At 50.2% G+C, this 9544-nt stretch overlaps 2 protein-coding genes across 2 annotated transcripts; one reads left to right on the top strand and one right to left on the bottom strand.

The window, feature by feature from the left end:
- The first annotated feature begins 229 nt into the window (after positions 1-229).
- On the top strand, positions 230-2510 carry LOC125506165 (putative F-box/FBD/LRR-repeat protein At1g78760). The gene is made up of 3 exons (XM_048671027.1): positions 230-1387; positions 1473-1607; positions 1715-2510. The coding sequence occupies exons 1-3, from the start codon at positions 476-478 to the stop codon at positions 2108-2110; spliced, it is 1443 nt and encodes a 480-aa protein (XP_048526984.1). The 5' UTR covers positions 230-475; the 3' UTR covers positions 2111-2510.
- Positions 2511-5891: 3381 nt separating this feature from the next.
- Positions 5892-9340, bottom strand: LOC125510991. Its single transcript, XM_048676276.1, has 3 exons — positions 8525-9340; positions 7332-7620; positions 5892-6190 (listed from the first exon to the last, which is right to left on the bottom strand). The coding sequence occupies exons 1-3, from the start codon at positions 9221-9223 to the stop codon at positions 6156-6158; spliced, it is 1023 nt and encodes a 340-aa protein (XP_048532233.1). The 5' UTR covers positions 9224-9340; the 3' UTR covers positions 5892-6155.
- Positions 9341-9544: the final 204 nt, after the last annotated feature.

Below are 9544 nucleotides of genomic sequence, written 5' to 3'. Positions count from 1 at the left end.
GCATAGTACCCTTAATAATCAACAAAAAGTGATTTAAAAAAAAATCAACAAAAAGTCACTGATAAAAATGAAAAGAGAGAAACCCGCTCAAAAGGCCCTGCTGTTACTCAATCAAAATCAAAAGCCGATCGATCGAGAGAAACCATGTGCAAAACACGCATCCGACCGGGCGGGGGGGGGGGGGGGGGGGGGGGGGGGGGGGGGGGGGGGGGGGGGGGGGGGAGAGACGGTTGGGTCGCAGCGGAGCGGAGACGAGGCGACACAAGCCCGGCGTGTGCCCAATCGGCTGCCCCGCGTAGCTCCCTCCGTTCCCGACGCAGTCCCCGCCGGCCGGACGCTTCGTTTCCGGCAAAAGACGCGATGAGAGCCCCCTCACCAGCTTAAATTCAAAGCAACACGCCGGCTCCCCCTCATCAGCTCAAGAGCCCTCCCTCCCACCTCCCATCCAACTTCTCCATCTCGCCAGCCACGGGACATGAAGAGGAAAAAGAAGGCGGCAGAACCCGCGGCCAAGAGGCGCAGGCTGCGGGACCGGGATGGCGAGCTCGTCGGCGACGGGGATCTCATCAGCAAACTCCCCGATGACATCCTCGGCACCATCATCTCCCTCCTCCCCACCAAAGACGGCGCGCGCACGCAGGCCATCGCCCGCAGATGGCGTCCCCTCTGGCGCTCCTCGCCTCTCAACATTCATGGTGCCCATTCCCTCTGCTCCAACGCCTTCAAGTGCTTCTCCGTCGTCTCCAGGATCCTCGCCGACCACCCTGGCCCCGCCCGCCGCTTCCACTTCCACCACATCCGCCTCCACAAAGACAAGAAACGGCATGCCGAGGAAGCCGCTCAGGTCGACAACTGGTTCCATTCCCGAGCCCTTGACAAGCTTCAGGAGCTCGACATCAGCTTTGAGTTCTTGGGCTATGAACCTCGGAAGCTTTACCCGCTGCCACCATCCGTGTTCCGCTTGGCATCCCTCCTCGTGGCCACATTCAGCTTCTGCGAATTCCCAAGTCAGATTGCTCCTTCGCTGAGTTTTCCCACCCTCAAGCAGCTCACCCTGTTTCGCGTTTTCATCTGCGAGGATGTCTTTCGGCGGGTGCTCTCTGCCTGCAATGTCTTGGAGTCACTTGAATTGACGGATATTTGTGATGCGAATTGCTCGCGCTTGGGCATTAGCTCCAAAAGTCTTAGGAGCGTGAGCCTCTGCGCTTGTTTTTCAGGCAAAGGAGAATTGTTCATTGAGGACGCCCCTCTCCTTGAAAGGCTGCTATTACCTTGTCCGGGTGCAGGCAGTGATACTGTCCGGGTAATTAAGGCACCTAAACTGGAGATATTAGGCCCTTTGTCTCCCTGCATCCCTGAAATTGAGATTGCTAATATATTCTTCAAGGTACCAACAGCAGAAATAATCTTGACTCTTGCATGCAGCATTGTTACATTCTTAATATTTGCTTTATGTTCATTGTTTTGTTCAGAGTTTGATCCCAACAAGCTTGAATAATACCATAGACACAATGAAGGCTTTGGCTCTTGAGTTTTCGGCCACCGATTTGAATGCTGTTATTGATGTCTTAAGATGCTTCCCCTGCTTGGAGAAGCTTCATGTCATTGTAAGTATTCATGTTTGCTGTCTGTAAATGTCATAATAATAATCTATTGGACGTGTCATCTAGTCTAGTCAAAATTTACATATCATGTTTCCTCTTTACTTTTTCAGTGGAAGAAACACAACTTAAAGATAGGTATGAAAGATGCACGTCAATATGACCCACAAGATCCAGTCAAATGCCTTGAGACGCATCTAAAAAAACTGGTGTTGAAAAATTACCTAGCCAGTAAGCAAGGTGTTGGATTTGCCAAGTTCTTTGTTTTGAACGCAAAGTTGCTGAAGGAAATCAAATTTGGGGTCCGTAATAGCATCAACAAGGAAGGGGTGGTCAGCAACAAGATCAACAGCAAGTTATGGTTGGCTAATCAATACAGGCTGCTAGAAATGGAAAATAGAGCTTCTCGAGATGTGCAATTGGAATTCGTACGAAGTCATAATGAGGAGCAGCTGGATCCCCATGATTTGTCAACTGCCGATCCCTTCAAGTGCTATTTTGTAAATTGAGTTGATGATTTTCCAGAATAAGCATGGCAATGGTTTGTCAATGGCCGATCCCATTGATGTTGCAGACAAGGTTGATTAAACCTGAGAATCTAATGTCTTTTACTCAGATTGATATGCTCGAAGATTGCATAGTTTGTCAATGGCCCATCCTTAAATCGGATGTGGCTGCTCCATTCATACTATTCCTCTGTGATCCTCATGCATAGTTTACTATCAAAACATATACTCCCTCTGTTCCTAAATATAAGATATAAGTCCTTGTAGAGATTCCACTAGGTGGACTACATACGGAACAAAATGAATGAATCTACACTTAAAATGCATCTATATGCATCCATATGTGGTTCATAGTGGAATCTTTATAAAGACTTATATTTAGTAACGAAGGAAGTAACTAGGAAAGATTATGGATGCTATATTTTGTTACAGTTAGTTGCATTGTATTTTCTCTTAGAAAGAACGGGTGGTACCTTGTTGGTTCCAGTTTCAGTTGGCAATGCAATGTTTGTGTTGAAAGGTTGCTTCTGTTATTTTTCATAGTCATAGAATACTCCTATCGTCCCCCGCGTCGCCTCTCTGGCGACTCGGGCGGAGCCCTCGTCCGCGCCGCCAGGCCGCCCCCGCTCGTCCCCCTTTCCCCTTGCCGTCGCCGGAGGAGGCCGCCGGGCTAAGCCCGGGCGGCGGACGGCGGCGGCGGGGTCATCCTCTTCCTCTTCTTTCGTCTGGCGGCGAAAGGAGTTCGAGGCGGATTTGGCGCTCCCCTTGACGGCGGCTTCCCCTGGCGGAGCCCGACCAGGCGGTGTGGCGCGCGGCTGCTGCGGCGGCGTTGCTGTCGCGGTGCCTTGCGGAGGGATCGTTGCCCAGCGACCGCGGCGCCCTCCCTCCCCATCCTTAGATGTGGCCCTGGCCCATCTGGTGGCGGAGGTTCTTGGCGATGCGCGAGGCTGCAGCTTCCCGGCGGCTCTTTGCCTGCTGGCCCTTTTTGCAGCGAGGCCCTCTGCACGCTCATCGATCTGGCCAGGCCCTCCCTTGCCTTTGGATCTGGTGTTGCTAGCTATGGGCCGATGGGCCTGGTCTAGCTCCTCCGGTGGTGATGTCGTCGGCAGTGGTGGACTGGTTGCCGGGGCAGCGGCCCCGGGTTTGGTGGTGGCGGCTTCGGCCCGGGGGTGGAGCGCATCTGGGCACGGCGGATCGAGGGGTCCCGTGGCTAGATTGAAGTCGGCCTCGACATGTTCTGCGGTGGTTGGTGGGCTGCAGTTGGTGGTCTGTCGTGTGGGATGCAGGTGGTCGAGGCATTTCCTGGAGAAATCCTCTTCTCCGAAACTGACGACAGCGGCACCCGTGGGTGTCGCGATCTTTCCTGAAAGCGTCGTTGTGGAGGTATGGTCACCCCTCTCCCCGCGGCCTTGGCTCCGGAGGGAAACCTCTGATCATCTGGATCGGGCGATGGAGGTGTCCTAGCGCCTTTCTCCTCCTTGGGGGCATTGTCTTGAAGCAGACTGCAACTAGGAGACTGATGGTTGTTGGTGGCTGGTTCGTCGGGGCCAGGGGCGTCAATGTCTGTTTGGCAATGATGATGGCGCCAAGATGAGTTGGGGTCGCGGCTCGGGCTCTGGTAGTCGGTCTATCCGGTGTGTCCGATGTGCTCTTCCACGGTTGCTTGGTTGTTGTGGAGTCGAAGCTGCGGACGATGACAAGCACTTGGCGGTCGTTCGCGGAGGACTCGGTCGGCGCAAGCCCTGCATATTTCCCTCGCAAAGATTGTTGTCAAAGTCGAAGCTGTCGTTCGCTGGCGCGTGCGGCCATCTGTTGGCATGTGGCCAGGTCGGCCGGTGGTGTCCATTTTCTGGGCTGAGTTGTGTTGGTTTTAGGCCGGTTTTCCGTAAATTAACCTGACAATTCTTACTCTCTCTTAATCAATGAATTGGTGTAATTCGCACGAGCAGTGTATTTGTTTATTTGGGAATAATTTGAAATAATAATTTCACTTAGATATGCATATTATGCTATCTTCTAGGAGAAGAAACTGTACACACCACCTACTTTTAATGTTAGTGTTGCACAAAACACCTACTTTACAGGTTTGTCGCACAAAGCACCATATATTGCGGCAATTCATTGCAGTTAGGTCTAATCCATCATTTAGATGTGTTGACATGATTCCTAACAAGTGGGATGTAGACGTTCGGCAAAAGTGCGATGCACCAACCTATCCCACAAGCGACTATTGAATTTGTGGTACATAAAACTTTCCAAACGTTTCGTATGCCATAATCATGTGGGATGATAAATTTATCGCACACATTTTGCACCATCCTGTCTCCGCCGTTTTCCTTCTCCCGCTATCTCCACCCCCACCCCCCCCCCCCCCCCCCCCCCTACACTTCTGCGTACGTTGTATTCCACTTTTGCGCCCGACTCAGCCTGGCTCGCTAGAAGCGGTTGATTCGAGCATTCCCAGCGAGTCAGGCTCTGGGCTGCTTCAAGCTTCATGCTGATGCAAGCTAGGCCTCCCTGTATGCGTCCAAATAGGCTTTTTCCTTCTTGCGCGGGCCTGGTTGGGTGTACACAGGTAACTAAACGCGTCGTTATTTGTTCATGAGGGCTTCGTGAACAACAGTAGCTGCCGCCGCCGGGGAACTTTGGGTCCCCTCGAATCCGGCAGCCATATGGGCGTTGAGAGGTAGGGGGACCTCAGGTCTTCATGAGTAATATATTCTTCGTCGGCGTTTAGTGATTATTGTATTTTGTAAAAATAAAAGTACTCTCGTTCTTCTGGCGATGTTATGAGGTTAGAGAGTTTTCTATGCTCGCGGATCCGATTATTCAGATCTAATGAGTTTATGTTGGTGTGTGAAGATATTTTTTGTTGGTTTGGTTCTTTGTGAAGATGAAATAATTCATAAACACCGTGGTGAAGATATTGTGATTCGACCACTTGCACTTCTAGGGGATCATCCCCGGTCCAAGTATGTTCATCGATCATGGCATCCCATCTTTTTGGATGGGTAATAAAAGACGCTTTTAAAAATCATTATTGATAATGCTCATGTGGGTGAAAGAGTGACAACATCGTTGTTGCCTCATTACCGAAGTCTTTGGAGTATTTCTTCTAGCAGAAATTGATACCGCGAAGAAGTTGTTTTCAATAAATTTCATTGTAATTATTAGTCATAGGAGTTACTTTTATTTTCATGGATCAGATCCAAAACATTGTATTTGTAATTGTCATGAGTATGAATAATATTAAAGGTGTTGCTCAAATAAAAAAATTACCGGCAGTAGTTACTGAAAAAAAAACCACCAGTAAGCGGTTGGCACTCGTTCATCAGCTTGTAGACTGAATCTCACCAACCATCCTCTGTTCTTCACCCCTAACCTCCAAAGTTCTCTGCGAGTTCCTGGCTGAAAACTTATGATTAAAACGTTACACCTGTGAATGTCTGTTCTGCCCAACGAGGGAAAGTACTGTGATCACCAGAAAATGCAGCTGCTGCAGGCATGGACAAGGATCTTACAGTATGGTCCAAAACCACCGTCAAGTGTCCTGTTGAACTGATATACTACTACCACCAATCTAATTTAATTCGCTATAAGAATCATTCATCGTCCTAAAAGTCAAATCAGACGTAGTCGGCTCAGACATTTTGCTTCCATTTTCAATACACCAAGTGCTACTTCCAGATGGAATGCAACCGAGGAACGAGTCCACTGAGTTTTCCAGGCCTGAATATTCATGGACAGCACTATCTCCAATGATTCAATCAATAAACCAAAGGAATAAAAAATTCCAAGTACCAACTAGTCTATAAAGTATAAACATACTTAGTACTAGTCTGTAAAGTATAAACATCTCTCCAGTTTTTTCGCAAGATCCGCCGGTTTACATTAATCTATAACACTTTATACACACAAGCACGGGATCCTAGTTGCTTCTGATAACCATAAGCCAGAATAAACGGTGTATAGTTCCAATGAATTAACCAGAGGTGCAGCCCAGCATCCCACTGCTCAACCTTAAGGGACCGCGTCTTCCCTCCAAAGATTATGAGCCGTACGGCCATGGAAATGTCTTCGCCACTGAAATTCACAACGGAGAAGATCAGTAGATGAAGATGAAAATATCTACTCTACATCAGAAGTGTGGCTTCAGAAACCCAAACAACCTATCGTATTTGTGCACCAACTCAACAACAAAGACACCTTAAGACAACAATATGCAAAGATATAGTTTTCATTACAACGGATAAGCAGGAATGCAGGAGTACCATAAGCCACACACTTGTACTTCAAACATCGCTGTATCCATGTATTAATGGGGTTGTTTGTTCAAAACCAAAAGATCCAATACATACATCATATATGAACCATGCTAAACAAAACAAAATCATAAACTGTAGCAAAAACACATGTTTTTTAATCACGCAAACACGTGCCCTAATGAGCAGCAGTACTCAGTAGTACTATGTTTATACCCCTAACAGAATGATACCATACTGTCAGAACAGAGGAGAGGGAGGGTGTGTACTGAAGTACTACTGATCTACTAGACGGGCAGACGCTACCCGTCTTGTCGTGTCAAATGCATTCTGAGCTAGACTGACTTCACTAAAGAAACGAAATCTGCATCGTCTGCCTAAAGATGATATAACACAGAAATCTCCCACATAACTTCATTATCAGGGTTCCTTAGGGTAGCAGAAAAAAGATGAGCTGGCGTGTTATTTTATCATATGGACACTCACTCTTTTGCTCCAAAAACTTAAACACGGTGCTTGACATCATAGTCATGTTTCTCAGAAAAGGACTAGAATAAGACCACGTATGGTAGTAGTACACAAATCATTACTGTACAAGTTGATTTTTGAAATGATAGACTGGAGAAGGTGCACTTTGCTTAGTCGGAAAACCCAACTCATCAAAACGCTAAAGTACCCTAGAATCCTTCGCCGATTCCCTATCTAAAATAACAAACATGCCATACTGCTTTAACTAATACTCAACTGAGGCTCTGCCAGACCTAAATCATAACCACCATCCCACATTCCGAATGTCAATCAATACTATATGGGACTTGCCTTAATAAAAAGCAGGGCCATTTGGCCTGTTCGTCTACAAAAATACTAGTAGATGGACAAGTTCAGAGCATACAGCTAGCTTAGGTACAATTAGCACGATCAAGGAATGGGAATGGTATAAACAAGAAGGAACCGAAACATACCTTTTGAGGACTCACGGACAAGCACAATGTGCATCGCTGCATTGTTCGGAGGCAGCTGCAGAAGGAGAGGAGTGAGCTTCCCGCTGATAGGGCTGCGCGTGCAGACGATCAGATCATCGATGCCCGTTTCCTCTTGTAACTTCTGGGTGAGCTCCTCAAGGTTGGAACCATTAAACGTGAATGAGCGTCTCTCGGTATCCTCGTCCACGTCGCCCTTATCGTCTGCAATGTGGTAGTGGATCGCACGGCCCTGAACCTTGTGCAACGGGGCGGAGAAAGAATCGGAAGACTGATGGTACAAGAAAGAAGTACAGTGTTAGTATTTTCTCACCCACCATAGAAGTTCAGAGTAACTAAGAAAATACTGCAAAGATAAGTTTAGACACAGCATGCAAGTTCTTCAGTACAGAAGATAGAAATTCTGAATATTCTAACAATACAGAGTAATGCTATACAGCCTAGCTGGACTGTGCAGAGCTGAGAAAGGATAGTTTCTCAGGATGCACTTGACAGCACTTTGAAAAGTAACCCAAAACATGACAAAAGATTTGATGATGATGATGATGATGATGATGAAGATTCCTTACCAACAAAAGAACAGTTGGGATGAATGCTACAATAGGCCAGCAGTGGGTTTCATAATACAGACTGCTTGTGATAGCAGCAACAGTTTGGGAGAGCTCGAGAACGAACGTTAACACATGAGACACGAGACAAACAGAATTGCGTACACACAACAAGTGCAACGGCCACCACAACACGAAATGCGCAAAGCCTATCTACTTCAAGCAAATGTGACAAAATGTAGAAAGCCTATCTATATCTACTTCATCGGCACATTCAAAGCAAAGCGACACCTGTATCTGTATCTGGGCCATGTGACACAGCCGATGCCAGCAATGTGCAGCCACATGACTGCTGGCAGACAATCGCTATGCATTGCGGGGGAAATAATCTGAATATTTCTCCTAAGCGCGATTAGCATTCCAAAAGAACTAATCTGTTCCAAAGATCCAACCATGGATTCTTAGATGCAGTTCAGATTCAACTATTCTGCGGATTAAAACTGCGAAGCGCCTAGCAAAACTAGCAATTCGACGAGCATTGCGAAGTCAATGCCGTCTCCAGGACGAAAACGGAAGTCAATTATTGAATATTGACAATCAGACGCAAGAGAAGGAAAAGGAGGATACCTCCAGCTTGGACAGCCTGGGCTCCGGCTTGGGCTTGGGCGGCGGGGGCGGCGCGTAGTCCGGCGGCGGCGGGGAGGTCTGGGACTTGGTGGGCCGGTGGTGCGCCTCGTAGGGCGTGGGGGCGGGCCTGAGCTTGGGCGCGGGCGGCGAGTCGGGCGCGAGGGCGGCGGGGGGCGCCGACGCGGCCTTCTCCGGCGCGGGCGTGGCCGGGCCGGGGGTGAGCACCTGCACGATCTCGACGTCCCAGAGCACCCATTCCTGGGTGGCGGTGCGGTGCGGCACGTCGTGGGTGACCGAGTTGCGCCAGGGCGGGACGCCCCCGTTGGCGCGGAGGTACTTGTCCCCGCCCCCGCGGACGCCGCCGGCGCGGGACTTGAGGCGCACCTGGAAGCCGTCGCGGACGGGCTCCCACTCGACGGACGCGTCGGGGCGGCCCCCGGGCGCCGCCGCCGCCTGCAGCACCTTGCGGCCGGTCATGCCCAGCAGGAAGGGCTCGGTGGAGGCGGCCAGGTAGCGGCCGTACCTGCTGCGGAGGCGCACCGCGCCGGGCGCGTGCGGCACGGGCTCCACCGTCCAGCGCGCGCTCGGGGAGGAGCCGTTGCGGTCCTGAGTGACGTGCAGCTCGTCCTCGTCCGCGTACAGGAACTTGTCGTGCCGGCTCTTCAGCCGCACCGCCTTGGCGTGCGCGAACAGCTCCATGCGCGGCCCGGGGCTCGTCGGCGGCGGTGGACTGGTGGTTGTCTGGGGGAATTCTCTCTGGGATGGTAGGCGGCGAGGTTGACGACGGGGCGAGGCGAGGTGATTGATTTTGGTTGTGGCTGTGCGCGGGGTTAATAAGGGGGTGGTGGGTGAGGCTGCGAGTGGGGTCGGGCTGTAGGTGGGGCCGGTCTGTCGGTGAGGGCAGTGGTTTGACCCGTTCGGCGGCTGGGGCGCACGTCGGGTGCTGGCGTGTTCGCGGAAATGGTGCGGTGCGGCGGGCGTCGGACCGGACCGGACCGGACACCGTTTACCACGCTGCCC

The sequence above is a fragment of the Triticum urartu genome, chromosome 5, assembly GCF_003073215.2.
Source record: "Triticum urartu cultivar G1812 chromosome 5, Tu2.1, whole genome shotgun sequence".
Taxonomy (NCBI): Eukaryota; Viridiplantae; Streptophyta; class Magnoliopsida; order Poales; family Poaceae; genus Triticum; species Triticum urartu.
The sequence above is the reverse complement of the archived record's forward strand: the minus strand, read 5'-3'. Positions and strand labels throughout refer to the sequence as shown.